The sequence below is a fragment of the Melospiza melodia genome, chromosome 7 (assembly GCF_035770615.1).
Source record: "Melospiza melodia melodia isolate bMelMel2 chromosome 7, bMelMel2.pri, whole genome shotgun sequence".
In the NCBI taxonomy this organism is placed as follows: Eukaryota; Metazoa; Chordata; class Aves; order Passeriformes; family Passerellidae; genus Melospiza; species Melospiza melodia.
In genome coordinates, this window is record NC_086200.1 from 29532748 (window position 1) to 29558682 (window position 25935).

General features: G+C 65.3%; 4 protein-coding genes across 7 annotated transcripts; 2 read left to right on the plus strand and 2 right to left on the minus strand.

Annotated features, from left to right (window-relative positions):
• The first annotated feature begins 376 nt into the window (after positions 1-376).
• Positions 377-3089, plus strand: RPS15 (ribosomal protein S15). The gene is made up of 4 exons (XM_063161057.1): positions 377-453; positions 706-791; positions 2131-2365; positions 2928-3089. The coding sequence occupies exons 1-4, from the start codon at positions 451-453 to the stop codon at positions 3039-3041; spliced, it is 438 nt and encodes a 145-aa protein (XP_063017127.1). The 5' UTR covers positions 377-450; the 3' UTR covers positions 3042-3089.
• A 1384-nt stretch (positions 3090-4473) lies between these two features.
• On the minus strand, positions 4474-5622 carry LOC134420915 (uncharacterized). The gene is made up of 2 exons (XM_063161320.1): positions 5486-5622; positions 4474-5287 (listed from the first exon to the last, which is right to left on the minus strand). The coding sequence occupies exons 1-2, from the start codon at positions 5620-5622 to the stop codon at positions 4474-4476; spliced, it is 951 nt and encodes a 316-aa protein (XP_063017390.1).
• Positions 4923-23578, plus strand: APC2 (APC regulator of WNT signaling pathway 2). Of its 3 annotated transcripts, none has more exons than XM_063161059.1 (15): positions 4923-5003; positions 9860-10018; positions 10124-10214; positions 10288-10456; positions 11508-11616; positions 11695-11808; positions 12462-12539; positions 14527-14607; positions 14679-15060; positions 15141-15236; positions 15331-15470; positions 15572-15649; positions 15733-15849; positions 15980-16194; positions 16725-23578. In XM_063161059.1, exons 2-15 carry the CDS (start codon positions 9878-9880, stop codon positions 22084-22086), a joined length of 7173 nt encoding a protein of 2390 aa, XP_063017129.1. In that variant the 5' UTR covers positions 4923-5003; positions 9860-9877; the 3' UTR covers positions 22087-23578. The 3 variants fall into 3 exon arrangements, with proteins under 3 accessions (XP_063017129.1, XP_063017128.1, XP_063017130.1); XM_063161058.1 differs by having other exon boundaries at positions 4935-5003; positions 9843-10018; XM_063161060.1 differs by lacking the exon at positions 4923-5003 and adding an exon at positions 9134-9452.
• On the minus strand, positions 22461-25935 carry LOC134420748 (granzyme M-like). 2 transcript variants are annotated; one of them, XM_063161063.1, is made up of 5 exons: positions 25605-25935; positions 24925-25075; positions 23931-24191; positions 23564-23779; positions 22461-22720 (listed from the first exon to the last, which is right to left on the minus strand). In XM_063161063.1, the coding sequence occupies exons 1-4, from the start codon at positions 25874-25876 to the stop codon at positions 23591-23593; spliced, it is 873 nt and encodes a 290-aa protein (XP_063017133.1). In that variant the 5' UTR covers positions 25877-25935; the 3' UTR covers positions 22461-22720; positions 23564-23590. The 2 variants fall into 2 exon arrangements, with proteins under 2 accessions (XP_063017133.1, XP_063017131.1); XM_063161061.1 differs by having other exon boundaries at positions 22461-23779.

The window sequence follows — 25935 nt, forward strand, 5'->3', positions numbered from 1 at the left end:
AACCAGCTCCTCCAGGCCCGTTAGATCCGGGACCTCCTGCGGGGGCCAGACCGGACCAACCTGTGCGGAACGAGCCGGTTCTGCTCGGCCACACCCGCAGCTCTGGCCCCCGTGGGGAGCTGAAACCCCACAGGTGAAAGATGAAGGCGGCTTCCCAAAAAAGCGTGGGATGCTCAGAGCCGGGGTGACTGTGACCGCTGGGTTCCACCTTGTGCCAGCGGGAAGGAAACCCGACATTTCCCTGGATCAGCAGGGGCAGGTTTGGGGGGCAGAGGAGGCTCCGTCCCTCTCAGCTGTCCCCAAGCTGTCCTGGGGCTGCGGCCCCTTTAAGGGCACTGAGGGCGGAAGCGCTGCCCGGCTGCGCTTTCCCCGCCCATTCCGCCCGCGCTGCTCTCGCGAGATCTGCCGCTTCCGGCGCGAGCGCGGCCTTTCCGAGCGGCCCAGGCCAAGATGGTGGGTATGGGGGAGGCCCTGCCGGCACTATCGGGCCCCATCCGCCGCCATCCGGGCTTCACCCGCCGCGGCGGCGCCGCCTGGGGCTCGGGGCTTTCCTGGGAGATGGGAAATGGGCCTCGCCGGGGCGCTGCGGGGCGGGAGCGGGGCTGAGGGGAGGGAGCGGCCTGGGCGCCCCGCAGAGCTCGGTGGGGCCGCGGCCTTGAATCCCCTGGTCCCCCTCCCTGACCCGACCCCCCTGTCCCGCTGCAGGCGGAGGTGGAGCAGAAGAAGAAGCGAACCTTCCGCAAATTCACCTACCGCGGGGTGGACCTGGACCAGCTGCTCGACATGTCCTAGTAAGGGCTGGTAGGGGTTTGGGGGTCGGGGGAGCCGGGTCTGCGCCATACTCAGGTTGTGTTCAAATACCGACAATAACGGGGGTTTCGGTGCTCAGCTGCTGCTTTTGGGGCTCGTTAAAGTCCCTCAGTGGGTGACACCATCAGTGTAGGGTCCCGGCTCGGTTCGGGTGATGCTGAGGGTGTGGGGTCCCAGGGGGTCTCCCTACTGTGTACCCATCTCCGTCTGGGTGACACAGACTTTGGGGTCTCTGCGGGGCTGTACCCCAGGCTCAGTTCGGGGTCTCTGGCCATCTCCTGGGCCTGTACCCCTGGCTCTGTCTGGGTAACACTGTGGCTGTGGGGTCCCTGGGCTCTCTCCAGGGTTTGGGGTCCCTGGGCTGTTCCCCAGGCTCTGTCTGGGTAACTCTGTGGCTGTGGGGTCTATGGGTTCTCCCCAGGCTGTACCCCAGGCTGGGTTAGGGGTCCCTGGGCTGTTCCTCAGGCTCAGTTTGGGATGTCTTTGGGCTGTACCCCAGGCTCAGTTCGGGGTCCCTGAGCTGTCCCTGAGCCGTCCCTGTCCCTGTCCCTGCAGCGAGCAGCTGATGCAGCTGTACAGCACATTCCCCAGGCTGGGTTGGGGTGTCCCTGGGCTGTTCCCCTGGCTGGGTTAGGGATCCCTGGGCTCTCCCCAGGCGGGGTTGGGGTGTCTCTGGGCTGTTCCCCTGGTGCAGTTTGGGGTCCCTGAGCCGTCCCTGTCCCTGTCCCTGTCCCTGCAGCGAGCAGCTGATGCAGCTGTACAGCACATACCCCAGGCTGGGTTTGGGATCCCTGGGCTCTCCCCAGGCTGGGTTGGGGTGTCCCTGGGCTGTTCTCCTGGCTGGGTTAGGGGTCCCCAGGCTGGGTTTGGGGTCCCTGAGCTGTCCCTGAGCCGTCCCTGTCCCTGCAGCGAGCAGCTGATGCAGCTGTACAGCGTGTTTCCCAGGCTGAGTTAGCTGTTCCTGGGCTGTACCCCAGGTTGGGTTAGGGGTTCCTGGGCTGTTCCCCTGGTGCAGTTTGGGGTCCCTGAGCTGTCCCTGTCCCTGTCCCTGCAGCGAGCAGCTGATGCAGCTGTACAGCGCATTCCCCAGGCTGGGTTTGGGATCCCTGGGCTCTCCCCTGGCTGGGTTAGGGGTCCCCAGGCTGGGTTTGGGGTCCCTGAGCCGTCCCTGTCCCTGTCCCTGCAGTGAGCAGCTGATGCAGCTGTACAGCGCATACCCCAGGCTGGGTTGGGGTGTCCCTGGGCTGTTCCCCTGGCTGGGTTAGGGGTCCCCAGGCTGGGTTTGGGGTCCCTGAGCCGTCCCTGTCCCTGTCCCTGCAGCGAGCAGCTGATGCAGCTGTACAGCGCGCGGCAGCGGCGGCGCCTGAACCGCGGCCTGCGCCGCAAGCAGCACTCGCTGCTCAAGCGCCTGCGCAAGGCCAAGAAGGAGGCGCCGCCCATGGAGAAGCCCGAGGTGGTGAAGACCCACCTGAGGGACATGATCATCCTGCCCGAGATGGTGGGCAGCATGGTGGGCGTCTACAACGGCAAGACCTTCAACCAGGTGGAGATCAAGGTGAGCTGGGGGCTCTGGCGCTGAGCTCGGTGTCCGGAGTGTTCTCTGTAACTCTTTGTAAATCCTGCTCGTTCCCTGTGTCTGGGGGGGTCCAAGCTCCTCAGAGCAGGGTTGGCTCACAGGGACACCTGGAGGTGTCATCCCAGGGAGGGCCAGCTCCCACAGGGGTCTCAGTGTGGCTCTGAAGCACTGAAATGGCTGTGGAGTGATCCATGTGCTCAGCCCAGCCTGCCAGCACTGCTTGGGAATGAAACAGATCCCTGAGCTTTCCAGGAGTGGAATTACCCATGGGATGCTGTCACCTGATACCACCAGTGGGATTAAATGCCATTTTCTTGCTCCTACCTGGCATTAAATCCCACCTGGAAGGGCACAAATGCCCCTGTGGCTCCTGTGTCACCTCCCCAGGAGGGGCAGAGCTGGGGAAGCCCATCAGGGCACCAGGGGAGGAGCAGGGCTGGAATAACCAGCTGTGCCAGGCTCCTGGGATGGGCATGGGGACAGGAGGGGGATGTCCCCGTGTCCCCAGCTCTGTCCCCAGCACGGATCTCTCCCCTTGCAGCCCGAGATGATCGGCCACTACCTGGGCGAGTTTTCCATCACGTACAAGCCGGTGAAGCACGGCCGGCCTGGCATCGGTGCCACCCACTCCTCCCGCTTCATCCCGCTCAAGTAGCTCCGGGAGGGAGCCTCCTGCAGTGTAAATAAAGAAATTCCACCTGGATCCCTCTGTCTCCTGCCTCTCCATTCCCGGCGTGAGGGGCTGGGGGGTGCTGAACTCCACTCCACCATCATTGCATGTTTCCCTGAGTGTTTCCAGGGTTTTGGCACTGCTTTCTGTCAGCACCTGCAGCAAACAAATCACCTTCATGTGGGTTTAGTGAATGAATTATTGCTTGTTCTTCACTGGGAAGTGGGGAATGGCACTTTAATATTTACAGCATTTCCATGTATTTAACTTCATTTGTTAATAAAAATACTGGGAATGAGGAAATGTGGAGCTGGGGGAAGGCAGGGGGGGTTCCCAAGCTCAGAACCAGCCTGAGTCCCAGGAGAAGCTGCCAAGGCCCATCACAGGATGTTGAAACCCCAAACTATTATTTTCCTGTCCTTAATTGGGGAACCCAAAGGATTTTGGTGACAAGGATCACAGAGTGGCACCAGGTGGGGGGCGAGCTGAGGGTTTGCAGCTCAGGCTGGGAGGGAGGGATGTGCCCTGGGGGGTGCTCAGGGGTGAGTGGTGATGGGAGGGAAGATGAGAGGAGTTCATCCCGGGTGGATGATCTGGTTTGTCCCTGAACTGAACCAAATGAACCCAGTGCTGGTCACCAGTGCCACATCCCATGGTGAAGCCGTCGGTGGAGAGGGACATTTGTCCCCAGGGTGGTCCTGCTGGCTGGGGTCCCTTGGGGACTGCTCAGGGATCCCTCGGGGCCCAGCTCCAGCTCTTTAAGTCTCACACTCTCCACATCCCATTGCCATGGCCAGTGGTGCTGGGGCTGTTTGTCCTTTAGTGCTCCGGGTCCCTTTTTGTTCAAGCAATGTGACCTTGAGAGGGTGGCCTCGGGACAAGAGGGCTGGGGTCACTGTCCTGCTGTGGTCACTGTCCTGCTGTGGTCACTGTCCTGCTGTGGTCACTGTCCATCTGGGCTCACTGTCCTGCTCTGGTCACTGTCCTGCTATGGTCACTGTCCATCTGGGCTCACTGTCCTGCTCTGGTCACTGTCCTGCTATGGTCACTGTCCATCTGGGCTCACTGTCCTGCCGGGGTCACTGTCCTGCTCTGGCCACTGTCCTGCTATGGCCACTGTCCTGCTCTGGTCACTGTCCATCTGGGCTCACTGTCCAGCTGTGGTCACTGTCCTGCTGGGTCACTGTCCTGCTATGGCCACTGTCCTGCTCTGGTCACTCTCCTCCTGTGGCCTTGTGGGGTCTCTCAGCCCCTTGGGGTGGTGCCCAGAGGGCCAGGATGCCCCAGCTGGGAGGTGGGTGACAGTGACCTCTGTGGGTGACTGACAGTGACCCCGGTGGGTGGCAGTGACCTCGGTGGGTGGCAGTGACCTGAGCACACGGCAGAAGCTGCAGAGGGGTCGTCGTGAGGGTCCCGCTCATCCCGGGGGGTTCTCGGGGCTCAGCCGGTGCTGCCGCCCCTTGAGTGGCTCCCCAAGGAGATGGGGGCGGCACCGGGCGGCTCGGGGGGGGCAGATTCGGTCGGGAGGGCCGGTTCGGTCTGGAAAGGCCGGCTCGGTCTGGAGGGACCGGCTCGGTTTGAGGGGACGGGTTCGGTCTGGAGGGACCGGTCCGGTCGGGAGCGGCAGGTGCATCCCGGGACACGGGGACGGGACAGATCCCGGCGTTTGTGCGGAGGCTCTAAAAGCGGCGGATGGAGGGGAACGGAGCCCTCCCGGCGGGTCCCGTTTCCCCCCGCCCCGCACAGGCCGGGGGGGCGCGGGGAGCCCCCGGTGCCGCCCTCTAACGGCGGCGGCGGCGCCGCTGGAAAATCCCGACCGAGAGCGGGGGGGCGGGGGCGGGATGCGGCTGCTCGGGGCCGCGCCGGAGCCTCGCCCAGCTCCGCACCGCCCGCACCGCCCCGCACGGCCCCGCACCGCCCGCACCGCTCCGCACCGCCGGGGATGAGGTACGGCCGCACCTGCCCCCCGCGCCCCCCGAGCCCCCCGCGGCTCCGGGCATGGGGGAAAGCGGGGAGGGGGATGCGCGGTGGGGCCGGGAGGGATCGGGGTGCGGTTGTTGGGGGGCTTGCGGGGGGTTGGATGCACCGGGGGGGCCCCGGTCTGCGCCCCCTCCCCGCGGCGGGGATGCCCCCGGCCCTGGATGCGCCGTGTCCTGCGGCGGGCGCGGCTCCGCCCGAGGGATCGGAGGGATCGGGGGGCGTTTTGGGGGACAGGAGGGTTCAGGGCGGATCTGGGGGTTCAAGGGGAATCGGGAGGGTCGGGCAGCGTTCACCCCCCGCATCCTGCAGGAACAAAGGCCGGACAATGCCGGGGCTCGGCGGGGAGCCCGAGGGAGGGGAGGAAGAGGGAGCAGCATCCCCGTCCCCATTCTCACCTTCATCCCCATCCCACCTCCATCCTCATCCCCATCCCATCCCCATCCTCATACCCATCCCATCCCCATCCTGCGGGCGAGGCCGGGGGGTCGTTCCTGGGGTAACAGCAGCTCCCCCCGCCCCGATGCGAGCTCGGCTCTGCAGACCCCCCCCCTTCCCGACGCTCCCCCAGCGCGGCTGGGCCGGGCATTGCGGCTGAGCCCCAAAACCTCACCCAAAGCCTCCCCACCAACCCACACCCCAATTCCACCTCCCAAACTGGTCCCTAAAATCCTCGGCCTCTAAACCAGCACACCAAACCCCCCGGGGGGCACCCCAAGGGTTCCCGTGCCGTGTCCCCGGGCAGGGGTGTCCCCAGTGTCCCCGGGCAGGGGTGTCCCCAGTCACCCCGATGGGGTGGGGAGATGGCTGCACCTTCACCCTGCCGGATCCCACGGGCACCCGGGGCTGTGGGGTGGATAAAGGGGACTCTGCATTGTGAGGGGGCTGTGCCGGGGGTGTCGGGGACCCCACATCCATCCCCAGGCCACGATGTCGGCGTGTGTGTGTGCAGGGGCTGTGCGGGGGCTGCGGGGCTCGATGCTGTGTGAGGAGAGGGTGACGGATCCCAAATCCCCAAATCCCCCTGACCCTGCAGGGTGGAACTGGGGGGGGGGCTGTGCTCCCCGGGGGGGATTTGCTGTGGTCGGGGGTCCCCGGGGCGGATCGATCAGCCCGGGCTGGTGACAACACGCTGTTTGTTTAATGTCCCCGGGGGCTGCAGGAGCCGCAGCCGGGGCTCAGCTGTGCCTTTGGCGCTGCGGCCACACTGGGCTGATGGCGGCGGTCCCTGCCGAGCCAGGCTGGAGTGAGAGAGGGGTGCAGCGAGCTTGGGGTACCCCCAGGACTCCCCAGGCTCTGCCCAGGCCGGGGTGGCCCTGGCTAAGGTGGCATCACATCTGTGGGCAAGGCACTGCCGTGTGAACAGTGCGGAGGATGGTGGGGTGGTGGGCGCTGTGGGCAGTGAGGTGGGCAGTGGGCACTGTGGACACCGTGGGCAGTGGGCACCCTGGGCAGTGTGGAGGGCAGCAGGGCGTGCTGGGCAGTGCAGCTGCTGCTTCATCTGCGGCAGAATCTGCCCTGCCAAGAAATTGCTGGAGGAATCCAGGCCCCACCGGCGGCCTCAGCCATCCTGGGGTGCCCTCAGCAGAGAGGGGCAGATTTTGGGGGCAGGAGGAGACACACCCTGGACCCTGAGCCATCACAGCGCCCCAGGGTCAGCCCATGGCCCCGCTTGGGATCCAGCCCTGGGGGACACCGGGTGCTGTGACAGTGACTGTCATGGTGCTGGAATGGAGCTGCAGCCCTGGCCCCCCTTTCCTGCACCCCTGGCCCCCGTTTCCCACAACCCCGGTCCCCCATTCCCGCAACCCGGGCTCCCCATTCCCACAGCCCCGCTCCCCATTCCCACAACCCCGCTCCCCCATTCCCGCAACCCGGGCTCCCCATTCCCACAACCCCGCTCCCCATTCCCACAGCCCCGGCCCCCCTTTCCCACAGCTCCGGTCTCCCATTCCCACAGCCCTGCTCCCCATTCCCGCAGCCCCGGCCCCCCATTCCCGCAGCCCCGGCCCCCCTTTCCCGCTGTCTCGCCGCTCTCTGGATGCAGGTGCGGCCCCGGCCCCTCCCCGCACGCTGCAGATCCCGGCGCCGCTGCGGCCCCGGCGCTCGGCCGGCCCTGCCAGGAGCTGGGGGGAGCAGAGCTCAGCCCCCAGTCCATCAATCCCCCCGAATATCTCAGCCCTGACCCCCCCCGGAGAGCAGCCAGAGCTCCCCGGGTCCTTCCAGGGTGGGGATCCCCCAAAGGAGGGGGCTCTGACTGAGCAATTGGGGGGTACCCACAGGTTTGGGGTGCTGGGGAGAGGGGAATGTGTTCCCCTGGAGGGGTGGAAGCCCCTGGCTGCCGTTATCCCTTCCAGCCCCATCCTCCACGTCTGAGTCCTCGGGAAGGGCCGGGAGCCGCCTGTGCTCCCCCATCGCTGTCGCCATAGCAACAGCAGGCCGTGCTCATCCTGCATCCTGCATCCATCCATCCATCCATCCATCCATCATCCATCATCCATCCATCCATCCATCCATCCCTCCATCCATCCATCCATCCATCCATCATCCATCATCCATCCATCCATCCATCCCTCCATCCATCCCTCCATCCATCATCCATCCATCCATCCCTCCATCCATCCATCCATCATCCATCATCCATCCATCCATCCATCCATCCATCCATCCATCCATCCATCCATCATCCATCCATCCATCCATCATCCATCCATCCATCCATCCATCCATCCTCCATCATCCATCCATCCATCCATCCATCCATCCATCCATCCATCCATCCATCCATCCATCCATCCATCCATCCATCCATCCATCCTCCATCATCCATCCATCCATCCATCCATCCATCCATCATCCATCCATCCATCCATCCCCCCCCTCCCTCTTGTGGGGTCCTGCCTTCCACATCCCCAATCCTTCACCTCGCATCCTTCATCCCACACCCTTCACCCTGCACTCCCCATTCTCACATCCCTGATTCTGCACCCCTCACTCTGCATCCCTGATTCTGCACCCTGCACTCATCCTCCCACACCCCTCACCTTCCACATTCCTGCACCCTTTGCCCTGCACTCCAGGTCCCAAATCCCTCACCCTGCACCCCACATTCTGTATCCTGCACCCCTCACCTTCCACATTCCTGCACCCCACATTCTGTATCCTGCACCCCTCACCCTGCATTCCACATTCCTGCATCCTTCACCCTGATTTCCCCTTTACCACATCCCTCACCCTGCACTCCCCATTCCCGTATCCCTGATCCTGCATCCCTCACCTTGCATTCCCCTTTCCCAAATCCCTCACCCTGCATCCCACATTCTGTATCTTGCACCCATCATCCCACACCCCTCACCCTGGATTCCCCATTCCTGCATCCCTGATCCTGCATTCCCTTTGCCCACATCCCTCATCCTGCATTTCCCCATTTCTGCATCCCTCATCCTGCATTCCACATTCCTGCATCCTTCACCTTGCATCCCTCATCCCACACCCCTCACCCTGCACTCCCCATTCCCACATCCCTCATCCTGCATCCCTCATCCTACATTTCACATTTCTGCAGCCCTCACCCTTCATTCCCCTTTCCCAAACCCCTCACCCTGCATCCCTCACCCTGCATTCACCCTCCCAAATCCCTCACCCTGCATTCCCCTTTCCCACACCCTTCATCCTGCATCCTTCACCCTGCATTCCCCACCCAGCATCCCTCACCCTCCCAAATCCCTCACCCTGCATTCCCCGTTCCTGCCTCCCTCACTCTCTCCCCAGTTCCCTCCTTGTCCACCCTCCATCCCTCATCCCCCACTTCCCCCTTCCTCTGCCCCCCACCCTCTCCCATCCCCTCTGGGTTATTTCTCTCCTGGGGGGAATTTTCAGCAGTTGCAGGGGGGGATTCACACCCTGGGGGTCTTTGGGAATCTGGGTGGTGTCAGGGGGCACCCCCAGCAGGACCCATAGGGCAGGATTTGGGGTCCCCCGCCGCTGTGGGGGTGAAGGAGCAGTTTGGGGGGCCGGGATGGCTCCTGGGGGTGTGCAGGACATCGATGGGGGGGCCTTGGGGGGTTCCTGTGTCCCATCAATGCCGGGGGTGCTGGGCCACCCAAAAGGATTCATGGAAGCAGAAAGGCCCCAGGGAGCCGCCGTGGGGCAGATTTGGGGGTGTCAGAGCCGCGGGGAGGGGGCGATCTCTGCCCCCCTGACCCATTTTGTTGGGGGGATGTGGGGAGGGGGCAGCTGAGGGGAGGGAGGGGAGCCCCCATCCCCATTTCCCCCCTTTGCCGGCTCCCCCCGCTCACCCGCGGCGCTCACGGAGGCTCCGCGGGGCTCCCGTTGCCATCAGGACCCTCTGGGGGGGCTCTGAGGGGTCCCCGATCCCCCCCCCGGGTGTGACAGCGCCGTGAGTGCCCCCCCGGGCAGGTGCGAGGGGCGGCGGCGCTGCGGCAAAGGCGGATTCGGGGGGCTGGGGGCGGCTGGGGGGGGCTCCGAGGGGCTGGGAGGGTTTTGGGGGGGCACAGGAGGGCGGGGGGGCCCCGCAGGAGCCGCGGCCGCCCCCGGAGCCGGAGGGAGCGGAGCGGGAGAGGGTTGGGAGCGGGAGAAGACAAAAGCGAGACAAAGGGAGCGCGGAGCTCTGCGGAGGCTGCGGAGCGGGCGGGCGCTGGGGGGCCCTGCCCGGAGCCCCCCCCCGAGCCGGGGCCGCCCCTCGGGGGGGGTTTGGGGGCTCCGGCTCCTCCAGGGGCGCGGGTGTTGGGGTGCCACGGTGCCAGGTGGGCGCTGGGGGGCTCTGAGGGTCCCCCGGGTGCTGCCCAGCCCCGATCCCCCCGCAGGCGCTGGAGGAGGTGAAGATGTCCGGCTCCATCGCCTCGTACGATCAGCTGGTGCGGCAGGTGGAGGCGCTGAAGAAGGAGAACAGCCACCTGCGGCGGGAGCTGGAGGACAACTCCAACCACCTGTCCAAGCTGGAAAATGAGACCTCGGACATGAAGGTGGGGACGGAGCCCGAAATGGGGGCGAGGCGCAGACCCCGAAATGGGAATGGGGGGGGTTCCATCCGCGTCTCCCCATCCTCAACATCTCCATCTCCGTTTCAGGAGGTCCTGAAGCACCTCCAGGGCAAGCTGGAGCAGGAGGCGCGGGTCATGGTGAGCTCGGGGCAGACGGAGGTGCTGGACCAGCTCAAAGGTTGGTGCTTGGGCAAGGTGGGCAAGGGGGGACCCCGCCAAGCCCGCCCTGACCGCGCTGTCCCCGTGGCCAGCCCTGCAGATGGACATCAGCAGCCTCTACAACCTCAAGTTCGCCCCGGAGGCGCCGAGCAGCGGGCGCGGCCCCGAGGAGAGCCCGGCGGGCCCCGGCGCGCACCGGGACGGGCCCGGGGAGCTGGGCAGGGCCACGTTCCGCATGCTGGAGGAGCTGGACCGAGAGAGGTGATGGGGACAGAGGGACCGGGGCTTGTGCCGATCCTGTCGGGGTCTCTGCTGGTCACAGGGACCCCAAAAAAAAGTTCCAAAGTCTCTTTTTCCCAGCCCGGCACTCGAATGAGTCGGAGCTCTTCATTTCTCAGTCTCGAGGTCGTTTATTTTATCTTATCTATAACAAAACTTCTCCTGCCCTGCCGAGGTCAGCCCAGCAGGACAGTCCAGGCACTCTGCCTGCCCCCAGGGCAGTGTTATGTCTTTATACTAAAAACTACAATGTTCACAATTACTTTCCAACACCTATCACCTGTGTTAGACATGTCAACCATATGTAAATATTTATATTTGTATATTTATAATATTTTCTTATTTATTATATTAATATTTATATGTACATATTTACATATGTAAACCATTCTGTAAGTGCCAACGTCACAGCAGAAGATGGAGGCCAAGAAGAAGAAGAAGGAGAAAGGCTGGACACACCCAGTTCCCTCCATCTTGCCACCTGAACCCCCATACCAAAAACCCCAAAATCTCCTTTTCTACCCCGTGATAACTTCACTGTTATTCTACCTAAACTGTTGTGGCTTGCTGATCTTTATATAAGGTTGGTAATAATCAAACCCACAGGTGTTTTAGGCTCTGTGCCAGGGTCTCTGAGTCCCCTGGCAGGGTCTTGGCAGTCCGGGACAGTCAGAGGGAATTCCTGAATTCCCACACCACTGGAGCTTGTTGCTCTGGCCATTATTGATATTTGCCATTCCCAACTTGTGCCAACATCACAGCAGAAGATGGAGGCCAAGAAGAAGAAGGAGAAAGGCTGGACACACCCAGTTCCCTCCATCTTGCCTCCTGAACCCCCATTCTAAATCCCCAAAATGTCCTTTTCCACCCCATGATAACTTCACTGATATTCTACTTAAACTGTTGTGGCTTGCTGATCTTCATACAAGGTTGGCAATAATCAAACCCAGAGGTGTTTTGGGCTCTGTGCCAGGGTCTCTGGGACAGCCAGGGGGATGTCCTGGCTCCTGACACTCCCCCCCTCTCTCTGCAGGTGTTTCCTGCTGGGGGAGATCGAGAAGGAGGAGAAGGAGAAGGTCTGGTACTACTCGCAGCTGCAGAGCCTGGCCACGCGCCTGGACGAGCTGCCCCACGTGGAGACGGTGAGTGGGGGTCCCCCCCTGTCCCCCCACAGCTGCCCAGGCCCCGCCCCGCTCACGGCACCCCCCGTGTGCCCCCAGTTCTCCATGCAGATGGATCTGATCCGGCAGCAGCTGCAGTTCGAGGCGCAGCACATCCGCTCGCTGATGGAGGAGCGCTTCGGGACGGCCGACGAGATGGTGCAGAGGGCACAGGTGGGTCCTTCACCCCCAGACTGCTCCTGCTCTGCCTTTGGGGGGCCCCAGAATGATGGGCTCAACTCTGGGGGCCCTCACAAGCAGCTCTGGGGGCCCTAAACCAGCTGTTCTCATCCTACACCAGTTCTTTACACCCTACACCAGCTCCTCACACCCTACTCCAGCTCCTCACACCCTACTCCATCTCCTTTCATCCTACACCAGCTTCTCACACCCTACTCCAGCTACTCACACCCTACAAAAGCCCCTCACACCCTACAAAAGCTCCTCATGCCCTGCACCAGTTCTTTACATCCTACACCAGTTCTTTACACCCTACACCAGCTCCTCACACCCTACTCCAGCTCCTTTCGTCCTACACCAGCTCCTCACACCCTACTCCAGCTCCTTTCACCCTACAAAAGCTCCTCACACCCCACTCCAGCTCCTCATGCCCTGCACCAGTTCTTTACACCCTACACCAGCTCCTCACACCCTACTCCAGCTCCTCACGCCCTACACCAGCTCCTTGCATCCTACACCAGCTCCTCACACCCTACATCATCTCCCCACACCCTACTCCAGCTCCTCTCACCCTGTTCCTTGCACACCCACACCCCTGTGTTCCCGGGGGGTTCCCAGCCCTGTCCAACGCCCCCTGTGCCCCCCAGATCCGGGCGTCGCGGCTGGAGCAGATCGACAAGGAGCTGATGGAGGCGCAGGACAAGGCGCAGCAGCCGGAGCCGCAGGTACTGGGGTGTCCCCGCTCCCCCTGGAGCCGGGAATGGGGGTGGAGGGGCCCCCCCGTGCTGTCCCCGTGCTGTCCCCGCGCTGTCCCCACCGGCACAGCCGGGCTTTGTGCGCTCGGGCACCGTGAAATGGGCAGTTGCCATGGAGACCAGAAGTAGGCCATGGCGGGCGGGCGGGTGGGGGCTCCAGCAGCATCTGCTGCCGCCAGGGTGGGCAGGCTGCCATCGTCATCGTCATCGGCATTGCCATCGCCGGGGGCTGCCATCGACACGGGCCCAGTGTCACCCACGGCTCCACCGCCATTGTCATGGGCTGCCATTGACACGGGCCCAGCGTCACCCACAGCTCCACCACCATTGTCATGGGCTGCCATCGATGGGCCCAGCGTCACCCACAGCTCCACCACCATTGTCATGGGCTGCCATCGACACGGGCCCAGTGTCACCCACGGCTCCACCACCATTGTCATGGGCTGCCATCGACACGGGCCCAGTGTCACCCACAGCCTCACCACCATTGTCATGGGCTGCCATCGATGGGCCCAGTGTCACCCACGGCTCCACCATCACTGTCATGGGCTGCCATCAACACAGGCCCAGTGTCACACACAGCCTCGCCGCTGTCATTGTCCCACTGTCACCAACAGCCCTGCCATTGCCATTGTCCCACTGTCACCCATAGCTCCACCACCACCACCATCATCATCATCATCATCATCATTGTCATGGGCTGCCATCGACACGGGCCCAGTGTCACCCACGGCTCCACCACCATTGTCATGGGCTGCCATTGACATGGGCCCAGTGTCACCCACAGCCTCACCACTGTCATTGTCCCACTGTCACCAACAGCCCTGCCACTGTCACCATCACAGGATGCCATTGCCATTGTCCCACTGTCACCATCACAGCCCTGCCATTGCCATTGTCCCACTGTCACCCACAGCTCCACCACCATCATCATCGTCGTCGTCATGGGCTGCCATCACCATCGCCACGCTGTCACCCACTGCCCCACCATTGCCACAGACCAACTGCCACCCCCCAAATCTCCACCATTGTCACCATCACACGCTGCCATAGCCCCTGTCCCACTGTCACCCTCTGGCCTACCATTGTCCTGGACCCACTGTGGCCCCCCAAAGCTCCACCATTGTCACCATCACAGGCTGTCATTGCCATTGTCCCTCTGTCACCCATAGCTCTGCCACTGTCACCATCACAGGCTGCCATTGCTATTGTCCAATTGTCACACACAGCACTGCCACTGTCACCATCGCAGGCTGCCATAGCCCCTGTCCCACTGTCACCCACAGCTCTGTAATTGTCACCATCACAGGTTGCCATTGCCATTGCCACACTGTCACCCACAGCTCTGTAATTGTCACCATCACAGGTTGCCATTGCCATTGCCACACTGTCACCCACAGCCCTGTCATTGTCACCATCACAGCCCTGCCATCCCCTTCGCCACACTGTCACCCACTGCCCCAGCATTGCCACAGACCCACTGTCCCCCCCAAATCTCCACCATTGTCACCATCACAGGCTGCCATCGTCATTGTCCCACTGTCGCCATCACAGCCCTGCCATTGTCACCATCACAGGCTGCCATCGCCATTGTCCCACTGTCACCCACAGCCCTGCCATCAGCACGGTCCCATCATCACCCTCCTCCCACCATCACCACGGCCCCACATGGCAGCACCCACGGCTCCCATCACCCCCAGACACCCCCAGATCCTCCCGGCCCCCGTTTCCCACCCCACAGGCTCAGCCCCAGCCCCCTCCCCGCTCTCCCTTCCCTGAGCTGCAGCAGCGCCCCCCCATCCCCATCATCCCCGATTTTAGCTCCAAACCCCCCCTGGCTCTGACGGAAACAGATTGGGGACCTCAGGGGGCGGCAGGAAAGTGGGGAGGGGCTGGGCATGGAGGGGGCGAGGGCTCTGCAATGCAGCCCCCCCCCCACCTGCCCCCTCCTCTGCAGCTCTGCGGGAAGGTCCCGGGCATGGAGGGGGACGGCAGCCTGGACCCCCCGACCCACCCCGAGGAGGGCGGCAACACCAAGGTGAGGAGCACGGCTGGGGTGGGCTGGGCCCGCGGTGGGGCCGAGCTGAGGCCGCCTTGTGCCGCCCGCAGGTGGAGGTGGTGTTCTGGCTGCTGTCCATGCTGGCCACGCGCGACAAGGAGGACATGTCCCGCACGCTGCTGGCCATGTCCAGCTCGCAGGAGAGCTGCCTGGCCATGCGCAAGTCGGGCTGCCTGCCGCTGCTCATCCAGATCCTGCACGACTCCGACGGCGAGCCGGGGCCCCCCGAGAGCCCCACGGGCGCCAAGGACGCCCGCATGAGAGCCAACGCCGCCCTGCACAACATCGTCTTCTCGCAGCCCGACGAGGGCCAGGCCAAGAAGGAGATGAGGGTGCTGCACGTCCTGGAGCAGATCCGCTCCTACTCGGAGACCTGCTGGGACTGGCTGCAGATGCAGAGCAGGGAAGGGGGACGGGGCCCCGAGGGTGCTGGTACGGCCTGGCCATGGGTGCTGGGAGGGACTGGGAGGGACTGGGAGCATCGTGTGTGCCTGACCCTCATCCCCCCGCAGTGCCAGTGCCCATCGAGCCGCAGATCTGCCAGGCCACCTGTGCCATCATGAAGCTCTCCTTCGACGAGGAGTACCGGCGGGCCATGAACGAGCTGGGTGAGTGTAGGGAGGCGGCTCCTTCCCTCTGCACCGCCCCAGACGGGCTGCTGGAGGTGGGGGAATCCAAAACAACCCCCTCCTCGTCCCACAGGTGGGCTGCAGGCCGTGGCCGAGCTGCTGCAGGTGGATTACGAGATGCACAAGATGACCAACGACCCCCTGAACCTGGCGCTGCGACGCTACGCGGGGATGGCCCTCACCAACCTCACCTTCGGGGATGTGGTCAACAAGGTGGGGAGGGCGGTTTGGAGGGCATCAGCAGGGTCTGAGGGGGAAATCAGCAGGGTCTGGGGGTCGCAGCATCACCCTCACCATCCTCATCCTCCCCGCAGGCCACGCTGTGCTCCCGCCGGGGCTGCATGGAGGCCATCGTGGCTCAGCTGGGCTCCGACAGCGAGGAGCTGCACCAGGTGGGTGCTGCTGGGGCTCCCTGGGGTGGGGGACAGCTAAGGGGACAGTCCCTGTGCCCACTCACCCCGCTCTGCCTCTCCAGGTGGTCTCCAGCATCCTGAGGAACCTCTCGTGGCGCGCTGACATCAACAGCAAGAAGGTGCTGCGGGAGGTGGGCAGCGTCACGGGGCTGATGCGCTGTGCCCTGCACGCTGGCAAGGTGAGCCTGGGGTGGTGACAGTGACCACAGACAGAGCTGGCAGGGCTCTGTGTGCCCCTGGGGTGGGTGACAGCGGGCACAGGGTGACAGGACAGGGCTGACAGGAGTTTTGTGTCCCCTCCCGGGGCAGGAGTCGACGCTGAAGAGTGTCCTGAGCGCGCTGTGGAACCTCTCGGCGCACAGCACGGAGAACAAGGCGGCCATCTGCAGCGTGGAGGGGGCCCTGGGCTTCCTGGTCAGCACCCTCACCTACAAGTGCCAGAGCAACTCCCTGGCCATCATCGAGAGCGGCGGTGGCATCCTCAGGAACGTCTCCAGCCTCGTTGCCACACGGGAGGATTACAGGTGAGGGGCACTGCGGGGTGGGGCCGCACCTGAGGGACCCAGGGCACCACGGACCGAGGGATGGCACTGGGGGTAGGATGGGAATGGGGGATCTCAGGCTCCATAGACCCCAGGATGGCACTGGGGGTAGGATGGGAATGGGGGACCCAGGGCACCACGGACCGAGGGATGGCACTGGGGTTAGGATGGGAATGGGGGATCTCAGGCTCCATAGACCCCAGGATGGCACTGGGGGTTAGGATGGGAATGGGGGATCTCAGGCTCCATGGACCCCAGGATGGCATCGGGGGATGATATGGCTGCAGGTACACGGGGGATGGAGATGGAGGACCCTGGGCACCAAGAGTGGTGTTGGAGGATGCAATGGCTGGGGGGTGCTGCAGGATCAGGGGCACTGCAGCCCCCAGGGACAGCACTGGGGGGATGCCATGGCTGGGCAGGGGTGGGGTCACCTTGCACCCCTGGGATGGGGCAGGGAGCAGGTCCAGGACCACCCTGACGGCCGGGGTGGTGTCCCCTCTGTCCCACAGGCAGGTGCTCCGGGACCACAACTGCCTGCAGACGCTGCTGCAGCACCTGCGCTCGCACAGCCTGACCATCGTCAGCAACGCCTGCGGAACCCTCTGGAACCTGTCAGCCCGCAGCCCCCGCGACCAGGAGCTGCTGTGGGACCTGGGGGCCGTCAGCATGCTCCGCAACCTCATCCACTCCAAGCACAAGATGATCGCCATGGGCAGCGCGGCCGCGCTGCGCAACCTCCTCACCAACCGGCCCCCCAAGTACAAGGACGCGGCCGTGGTGTCGCCGGGCTCCTGCATGCCCTCGCTCTACATGCGCAAGCAGAAGGCGCTGGAGGCCGAGCTGGACGCCAAACACCTGGCTGAGACCTTCGACACCATGGAGAAGCAGAGCCTGAAGGGGCAGAGCGCCAAGAAGCCGATGCGGCACATGGAGAGCCTGGTGAAGGATTACGCCTCCGACTCCGGCTGCTTCGACGACGACGAGGTGCCCAACATCTCCACGGGCGTGGAGACGGCCAGCGCCTCCGTGCTCTCCATGTTCCTCAACTCCTCCTTCCTGCAGGGCCAGGCGCTGCCGCGGGCGCTGGCCCAGCGGCGCTGCCCGGAGCCGGAGAAGGACGGCAGCGGGAAGGCGGCCGAGCCCAAGAAGGCGCCGCTGCCGGAGGACGACGTCTCGCTGGCCGCCGAGAAGTTGGCCAACAAGATCTCCAGCACGGTGGCCAAGATCGACAAGCTGGTGGAGGACATCTCCACCATGCACAACTCCTCGGACGACAGCTTCAGCCTCAGCTCCGAGGATCACTGCCTGGACTGGCAGTACGGCCCCGAGGACGGGCACGAGGCGCGCGCCCAGTCCTGCTCGCCGTGCCGGCTGTCGGACGCCGGCGGCTTCGCCAAGCGGGAGAGCCTGAGCCGGGCTCACACCCTGCTGAGGCTGAAGACGGCCTACACCAGCCTGTCCACCGACAGCCTCAACAGCGGCAGCACCAGCGACGGCTACTGCACCAAGGAGCACATGAAGCCCTGCCCCAGGGCCGCCTTCCTGGATTACCGTGACGAGCTGCAGCACTACCAGAAGCGGCCCAGCAGGCTCGACCTCAAGAGCATCCTGGGCAAACCAGAGCGGGCTGAGCCCCCCGAGCCAGACAAACCTGAGCAGCAGGACCTGCCCGAACGGGCCAAGAAGGTGGTGACTTTCCCCAGCCCCAAGGTGCCGGAGAAGGAGACGGAGTGGAAGAAGGAGGTGGGCACCAAGCCCCCCACTGACCCCCACGTTCGCACCATCAAGCTGTCTCCATCCTACCAGCACGTCCCCATGCTGGAGACCCTGGCCAAGAGCAGCACGGCTGCTGGCCACCAGCCCTCCCTCCTGGGCAGGAAGCAAGCCTGGCTCCCCCCGGCCCTGCTGCAGGCGGCCGAGCCCCTGAGCAAGATCCCGGAGAAGCTGCCGGCCCAGCCACCGGCCTCGGCAGAGCAGGAGTCGGTGCAGAAGTACTCGGTGGAGGACACCCCAATCTGCTTCTCCCGGTGCAGCTCCCTGTCCTCCCTCTCCTCGGCAGACAACGTGCTGGACGGGCAGAGCCACAGCGAGAACGACCTGGATAGCGACTCCTCCCTGGAGATCCTGGAGATGGAGGAAGGGGAGGAGGATGGGAGGCAGGAGAAGGAGAAGGCGGCGGATCCAGGTCCCACCACGCCGGTGGGGATCTCCCAGCCCATCACCATCCCCTTCCCGAAGCGCGACAAGGTTTTCCTGCGGGAGGCCTCGCCCTCGCGCCAGGAGGACCTGACGCCCTCGAGCTCCTCGGAGAATTACATCCAGGAGACGCCGCTGGTGATGAGCCGCTGCAGCTCCGTCAGCTCCCTGGGCAGCTTCGAGAGCCCCTCCATCGCCAGCTCTATCCAGAGCGACCCGTGCAGTGAGATGATCAGCGGCACCATCAGCCCCAGCGAGCTGCCCGACAGCCCCGGGCAGACCATGCCCCCCAGCCGCAGCAAGACGCCGCTCTTCGAGCTGGGCTGCCAGCCCGAGAAGGAGACCAGCCAGTTCAACATCCAGTGGGAGAACAACGTCAAGAAGTTCATGGAGATCACCGACTTCAAGGAGCGCTTCCAGCTGCCGCAGGACCTGGACTCCATGGTTTACTTCACGGTGGAGAAACCCAACGAGAACTTCTCGTGCGCCTCCAGCCTGAGCGCCCTGCCCCTCCACGAGCACTACGTGCAGAAGGACGTGGAGCTCAAGCTGATCCCCACGTTCCCGGAGAAGAACAGCCTGAACTTCGCGGCTCACGAGAAGAGGGAGGAGCGGCGGGAGGAGCGGTACCTGGAGGGCCGGCGAAGGGCCGAGCGCCCCGAGCCCCCCGACGACGACGACATCGAGATCCTCAAGGAGTGCATCAGCTCGGCCATGCCCTCCCGCTTCCGCAAGGTCAAGACCTCGCTGCTGTCGGGGCAGGTGCTGCACCCGCAGACCAAGAAGCCGCTGCACGTCCCCGTGTACATGCTGGTGCCGGCCCACAGCCACCCCGGCGTCCCCAAGCACCTGCGAGCCGCCGCCCGCGACCTCTTCAAGGACGACGACTCCTTCACCGACTCGGCCGACGGGACCCCCGTCAACTTCTCCAGCGCCGCCTCGCTGAGCGACGAGACGCTGCGGTACCCGGCGGGCGAGGAGGCCGAGCACCCCCTGGGCGAGCGGCGCCGCCAGCCCGGCCCCATCCCGGCCCGCAGAGCCGCCTCCGGCAGCTCGGCCCCCGCTCGCCTCGGCTCCGCCGCCAAGGGCAAAGCGGGGCCGGGCCGCGGGGAGGGAAAGCGGGGCCAGACCCCAGCAAAGGGCACGGCCAGCCTGGAGCTGGGGGCGGGCAGGGCCAGCGGAGCCCCCGGGAGGAAGGATGAGGCTCTGGAGGACGGCGTGGTGTTCCAGTCGCTGTGCCACACCACGCCGACGGAGGAAGCCGTCTACTGCTTCTACGACCCGGATTTGGACGAGCTGCCCGAGGCGGGCAGGGATGGTTCCAGCAGCAGAGCCCAGCCCGGCCGGGCAACACGGAGGGAGCGCTGGGGAGGCTCCGTCCCCCACAAGGACCCCGAGCCCGGCCCTCGTCAGGCCAAGACGAAGCCTCAGAACAACCTGATCGCCGACGAGACGCCGCCGTGCTACTCCCTGAGCTCCTCCATGAGCTCCCTGAGCGACGCCAACCTCTCCGAGGGCGAGGAGCGGGGCCAGCCCTGCGGCAAAGCCGCCTGGCCGCGGGCAGCAGCAGCGGGGCAGGCGCAGGGGGGCTCGCCCAGCTCCCCCAGCCTCAACTCGGAGGATGATCTGCTGCAGAAATGCATCGGCTCGGCCATGCCCAAGCGCCGGCGGCCCGCGGCCCGCCGCAGGCTGGTGGAGAGAAAGCAGAAGCCGCCGGGAGCCGCGGGGAGGGAGCGGAAAGGCGAGGCCAGGCATCACCCCGAGGAGGAGGCCGGTTCTGACCGGGGTTCCGACCTGGACAGCGTGGAGTGGCAAGCCATCCAGGAGGGAGCCAACTCCATCGTCACCTGGCTGCACCAGGCGGCCGCCTCGCTGTCCCGGGAGCCTTCCTCCGAGTCCGACTCCATCCTGTCCTTCATGTCGGGGCTCTCGGTGGGCTCCACGCTGCAGCTCTCGCTGGGCAGGCAGGAGAAGCAGCGGCCCAGCAGCGCCTCGGGCCGGGACGCGGCGCGGAGGGAGCGCAGCAAGGGCCGCCCGGAGCGCAAGGACGCGCCCGGTGCCCGTCCCGCCGGCCGCGCCAGCTCCAGGGCGGAGCGGAGCCCGGCGCCCGCCAAGCCGGTGCCCAACCTGCCCGTGGTGTTCCGCGGCAGGACCGTCATCTACATGCCCAGCCTGGCCAAAGACGCCCCCAGCCCACGAGCCACGCCCAAGAAAACCCCCGCGGCCAAGCCCGAGGCGCCGCCGGCCAAGAACCTCTCGCTGAGCCAGCAGCGCTCCCGGAGCCTGCACCGCCTGGGCAAAGCCCCCGAAACCGCGGAGCTGGCGCTGCCCAAGAGGAGCACGACCCCGCCGGCCCGCATCGGCAAAGGTCCCCCCTCCTCGGGCTCCTCCCGCACCTCCACGCCCTCCCAGCACGCCCCCAAGAAGCTGCCGTCGCCCTCGCAGGTCACCAAACAGAGCGGCCCGGCCGCGGGCAAGGCGAGCGGCTCCTCCTCCCCGCCGGGACCCCCGGCCCGAGCCCCGGCCCCCAAATCCCCGGCTCCCAAGCAGTCCAAGACGCAGAAGTCGCCCGTGCGCATCCCGTTCATGCAGAAGCCCAGCAGGAAGGTGCTGCCGGGCCGGGCGGCCATGCCGGTGCTGGAGGAGCAGGTGGATGGCTCCAAGGCTCGGCCCGGGGCGCCGGGGGGCAGCCGGCTCAACCTGGTGCGGATGTCATCGGCCCGCTCCAGCGGCAGCGACTCGGACCGCTCCGGCTTCCTGCGCCAGCTCACCTTCATCAAGGAATCCTCGAGCCTGCTGCTGCGCCACCGCTCCGAGCTGTCCCCGGCCCCTCCGGCCGCCTCGCTGCCTCGCCGGGGCTCCCCCCAGCGCAGCCGAGCCGCGCTCCCGGCCGTGTTCCTCTGCTCCTCCCGCTGCGACGAGCTCAAGGCGGCCAAAGCGGCCACCCCGGGCCAGCGGCCGCTCATCCCCAGAGCCCAGCCCGGCGGCAAAGCCACGGCCGGGGCCAAACCTCCGCGCCGGACCAGCTCCGAGAGCCCGTCCCGGCTGCCGGTGAAGAGCAGCGCGCCCGCGGCCGAGCCTTTCAAGCGCTACTCGTCCTCGCCCAACATCAGCGTGGCCCGGCGGGCGGCCAGCCCGTCCTCCGTGCGCTCCGAGGCACCGGCGGCGGCGCGGCGGCGGCAGAACGAGCCCGCAGCTCCCGGGGCGCCGCCGGGAAAGCCGCCGGTGGTGGTGATGAAGGGCACGTGGCGGAGGATTCGCGACGAGGACATCCCGCACATCCTCAAGAGCACGCTGCCCTCCTCCGCGCTGCCGCTGGCGGGCTCGGCCGACGAGGAGCCCCCCGGCACTCCCGGCACGGCCAGGAAAACGAGCGACGCCGTGGTGCAGACCGAGGATTTCGCCACGTCCAAGACCAACTCCAGCACCTCTCCCACGCTGGAGAGCCGCGAGGGACCCCCGCACCCCCGCGCCACCGGGGACGGAGAAGCCCCCGCGCCCGCCAAGGCCGCCCTGCCCATCTCGTTCGGGCACGAAGCGCCCGCCGGGAGCTTCCCCGGCAGCCGGCACGGCTCCCCCAGCAAGGCCGCCCGTGTCACTCCCTTCAACTACGTGCCCAGCCCCATGGCGGTGACGGCGGAGGCCGACAAGGCGGTGGAGAAAATCCAAGCTTGATGACGCCCCAGTGAGGGTCGTGTGACGCCCCCAGCCCCGCGGGAGCTGGCCAGGGCTGTGTTTGGGACACACGTGGGACAGCTGGGGACCAGAATCACCCCAACCTGCTGCTGGCCTCATCTGGGGGCTTGCTGTGCTGAAGCATCACCATTCCCAGCAGAAAGGACTGGACTGAACTGGGAACGTTCTGGGTCTGGCAGCCCGAGCTGGGGTGGGTCTCATGGACCATCCCCTCCCACCGATGGATGCCAGGGACAAACTGAGGTGGGGCTGTGTCCCCGTGTGCCCCCATCCTGCTCGCCCAGAGCCTGATCCCACACGCCCGGGAGCTGACACAGCACATCCAGTACCAGGAAAACCCCACACGCTGCAGCTTGTCTGGCATCAACTCATGGCAGCTCGTTTATTAGCAGGGGAAGAGGCTTTGGAGGGGGAGATGGGGACCAGGACCCCCGTTTGGGGACCAGGACCCCGCGCTGGAGGTTCCTCATGGCTGATCTGTGCTGGTCCAAGGTGGTGGCAGAGGGAAATGGTGCAGGAGGAGCCGGGCAAAGCTCGTGGAGGTGGCCGGGGTCCCGACGGGCTCATCCCAGGGGCTGCTCACAGGGGGCTGTCACCAGGCTGGGGGGCTGCTCTGGGAGGGGACAGGGTACTGAGCTGGCACCAGGATGCCCAACCCTCAGGAAAGGGTCTGGGGTCCCTCAGCTTCACCCAGAGCCCCCCAGCCTCCCACCCCAGGGCAGGAGAGCCTCAGCTCGCAGCCAGGATCCCAAGGTGTCCCTGTGGATGTGGACACGAATCCATCCAGGACTGGATTACGCCCACGAGCACGAAACCCTGGGGACACCCCCACTCCTGCTGCCAGCCAGGCCCAGGTGCCAGCCCTGGGGTGTGTGGGGAGTGCCTCAGCCCCTGGGAATGGGCTGGGCTGCAGAGGGACCCCCAATCCTGGTGGTCCCAGACCCTTGGATACCTCCAGTCCTACACCATCACTCCCTGCTTTGGGTGGACCTTTGTGCCCCCCATCCCAGTGCCAGGGGGGGCTGCAGGGACAGACACAGGGCTATGGGGACATGTGCAGGGGACACACCTGGGTGGCTCTGGGGACACAGGGAGGAGCTCTGAGCTGCACAGTGGGGTCAGGGAGACACCAGGACTGTGGGGATATGCAGGGGGTCCCCAGGGATGCGCACTGGGGTGATGGGGATGGGCACACCAATGCCCACTGGAGCCCCCCTGCCCTGGCAGTGGCCGGGACTGAAGAAAAGGAGGAAAATCCCAGGAGCAGCACTGCCGGGTGCTGTAATGGAGCACAGGGGTGGGCAGGAGGGCCAGATCACCCCCTGGCTGCAAACCACCGCCCTCCTCCTTCTCCTCCACCGACAATCCCGCCGGGCTCCGCTCGCCATCACTGTATCTATGTACTAAGGATGTTATTTTACCAGACTCTGGACAGTATTCCCGATTAAAAGCCAACCTGTGTAAATAGGAATGGGTGTTTGCTCTATCCCGTGTGTTCGGGCTGGCCGGACCCGCAGCCTCTCCGCAGAATTTTCTGGATCCATTTCTTGTGCTTCACGGTCGAGGTGGCCACGGGTGGCTCGAAAGGGTCAGTGGCGTTCTTGCCACTGAAGGAGATGACGCCGGCCACCGCCGGCCGCCTCCCGCACACCAAGGGGCCCCCCGAGTCACCCTGAGGGGAGGTGACACCGGGGAATGGACCAGGGGACAGAAACCCCCACCATGGCCAGGAGAACATCCCACCTGCTCAGGGTGAGCATCCCCCCCACAGCCAGGCTCGGGTTTTTGGGTTTTTCAGCACCCTTGGAGCCCCAAATTCTCACCTTGGCGGGCGCGGAGCCGCGGCGCAGCCCCTGGAAGCAGATCATGGTGGGGCCGATTTCGCCGTGCCAGAAGCGGCTGTTGTTGCACATCCGCGTGTCCATCACCGTCACGTCGAGCTCCTGCAGGGTGGGTGACAGCCCCCCATCCCGGGGGTCCGCGACCCCCCAGCCCGCCAGGCTGCACCGCGCCCCCGGCGCCGGCTCCCGGCTCGCCAGCGGGATCAGGCGCCGTGTCCTGCTCAGCGTCACCTTCCCGTCCAGCTGCGGGCGGGGGGCGACGTCAGAACCCCCCAGATGAGCAGAGGGGCTGGCGGGGAGCACCCCAACACCGCGAGAGGGTGGGGGTTCAAAGGGGAGCACCCCAACACCGCGGGTGGGTGGGGGGTTCAAAGGGGAGCACCCCAATGCTGCAGGTGGGGGATTGAGGGGGAGCCCCGGCCTGATCCTTGGCCCGAAACTCTTTTTTGTTTTTGGCCTTGAGATAGAAGGGAGATGCTTCCCAACAACTGTATTTTCCAGCTCAGCGCTTCATCTTACAAGAGGAAGCACAATAAAAGGTAAACGTGTTATTTTTGTAGAACGCGTTACTATATCTGAGCCCTTCTGCTCCAAAGAGGCAGGAAAACAACCAAATGGGTCCAATAAATTCTCTCTATATTCCTCTGCTTGCACAGCGCCAGTACGTTTGTGCCCATGTAAACTCAGCCCTGATCTCAGGAGGGACAAGACACAAGGAGGAATGGAAAGACCTGAGGGGTTCGGATGTTTTGTTTTGCCACAGCCTCCAGCGGGATTGCGTCCCTTTGAACGCTGTGGAATTGGGATTGTTCAGCCTGGAGAGGAGCAGGTTTCGGGGTAATGACAGCGGGGAGATGACACCCAGGTGTGAAATCTCTTGGGGGTGAGAAGAGGAAATGGCACCGAGCCGCTCGCCCCGAGCCCGTGCGAACTCCCCGCCCCTTCCCGGCCCCGCTCGGGGCCCCCCGAGCCGCACCTGCAGCAGGAGCAGATCGTTCTCCCTCGTGTATGGGTCGTAGCCGGGGTGGGGACAGGCAGCCCGGATGGTGAAGCTCTGCGCGCCCTCCTCCTCCTCACCGTCCCGCCGGTTGTGCAGCCCCACCAGCAGCCGCCCCTTGTGCCGCGACCTGCCCGGCCCGGGAGCGGGGTCAGCCCGGGGCCGGTCACCGGAGCCCCGTCCCCTTCCCCGGGCAGGACCGAACCGTGCCAGGCAGGACCGAACCGTGCCAGGCAGGACCGAACCGTGCCGGGCAGGACCCAGACATACCGGACAGGACCCAACCGTGCCCAGCAGGACCCAGACATACCAGACAGGACCCAACCGTGCCGGGCAGGACCCAACCGTGCCCAGCAGGACCCAAACGTGCCCAACAGGACCGAACCGTGCCGGGCAGGACCCAACCGTGCTGGACAGGACCCAACCGTGCCAGACAGGACCCAGCCGTGCCAGACAGGACCGAACCGTGCCCAGCAGGACCCAACCGTGCCCGGCAGGACCCAACCGTGCCGGGCAGGACCGAACCATGCCCGGCAGGACCGAACCGTGCCCAGCAGGACCCAGCCATACCGGACAGGACCTGGCCGTGCCCAGCAGGACCCAAACGTGCCAAGCAGGACCCAGCCATGCCCAGCAGGACCCAACCGTGCCAGACTCACTTCTTAGGCAGGCAGTGCGCGGCGGTCAGTGCCCAGCGTCGGTGCAGCAGCGCTGCCCCGCAGGCGCTACCCCCGATCTGCAGGAATGCCATGTAGGGCCGGGAGTGGCGTTTGGCCTCGTGTCCCCCGATGATGGAGGGCTGGAGCCATGTCCTGTCCCCAACAGCAGCTGCCACCGCCCCGGGCAGTGACTCCGAGCCCATGCCGGACCCCCCGGCCCAAGGGAGGAGCAGCAGCAGCAGCAGCGGCCCCAGGCAGCCCCGAGCCCCCATCCTGCCCTTCCACGGCTCCCGGTGCAGCTGCCGAGCTGGAGGAGCCCCGGCGGCCGTGT

Excerpts from the sequence above, each read along its gene's own strand:
- LOC134420748 (XM_063161063.1), bottom strand. The coding sequence starts at position 25,876 with ATGGGGGCTCGGGGCTGCCTGGGGCCGCTGCTGCTGCTGCTGCTCCTC. Across the intron at positions 25,076-25,604 it reads GCGCACTGCCTGCCTAAGAA|GTCGCGGCACAAGGGGCGGC; the intron begins GTGAGTCTGGCA and ends CGGGCCGGGCAG. Across the intron at positions 23,780-23,930 it reads GCGGCTCCGCGCCCGCCAAG|GGTGACTCGGGGGGCCCCTT; the intron begins GTGAGAATTTGG and ends ACCTCCCCTCAG.
- RPS15 (XM_063161057.1), top strand. Across the intron at positions 792-2,130 it reads CAGCTGCTCGACATGTCCTA|CGAGCAGCTGATGCAGCTGT; the intron begins GTAAGGGCTGGT and ends CTGTCCCTGCAG. Across the intron at positions 2,366-2,927 it reads TCAACCAGGTGGAGATCAAG|CCCGAGATGATCGGCCACTA; the intron begins GTGAGCTGGGGG and ends CTCCCCTTGCAG.
- APC2 (XM_063161059.1), top strand. The coding sequence starts at position 9,878 with ATGTCCGGCTCCATCGCCTCGTACGATCAGCTGGTGCGGCAGGTGGAG. Across the intron at positions 10,215-10,287 it reads GGTGCTGGACCAGCTCAAAG|CCCTGCAGATGGACATCAGC; the intron begins GTTGGTGCTTGG and ends CCCCGTGGCCAG. Across the intron at positions 15,650-15,732 it reads ACAGCGAGGAGCTGCACCAG|GTGGTCTCCAGCATCCTGAG; the intron begins GTGGGTGCTGCT and ends CTGCCTCTCCAG.
- LOC134420915 (XM_063161320.1), bottom strand. The coding sequence starts at position 5,622 with ATGCCCGGCCCAGCCGCGCTGGGGGAGCGTCGGGAAGGGGGGGGGTCT. Across the intron at positions 5,288-5,485 it reads GCAGGATGGGGATGGGATGG|ATCCGCCCTGAACCCTCCTG; the intron begins GTATGAGGATGG and ends TTGAACCCCCAG.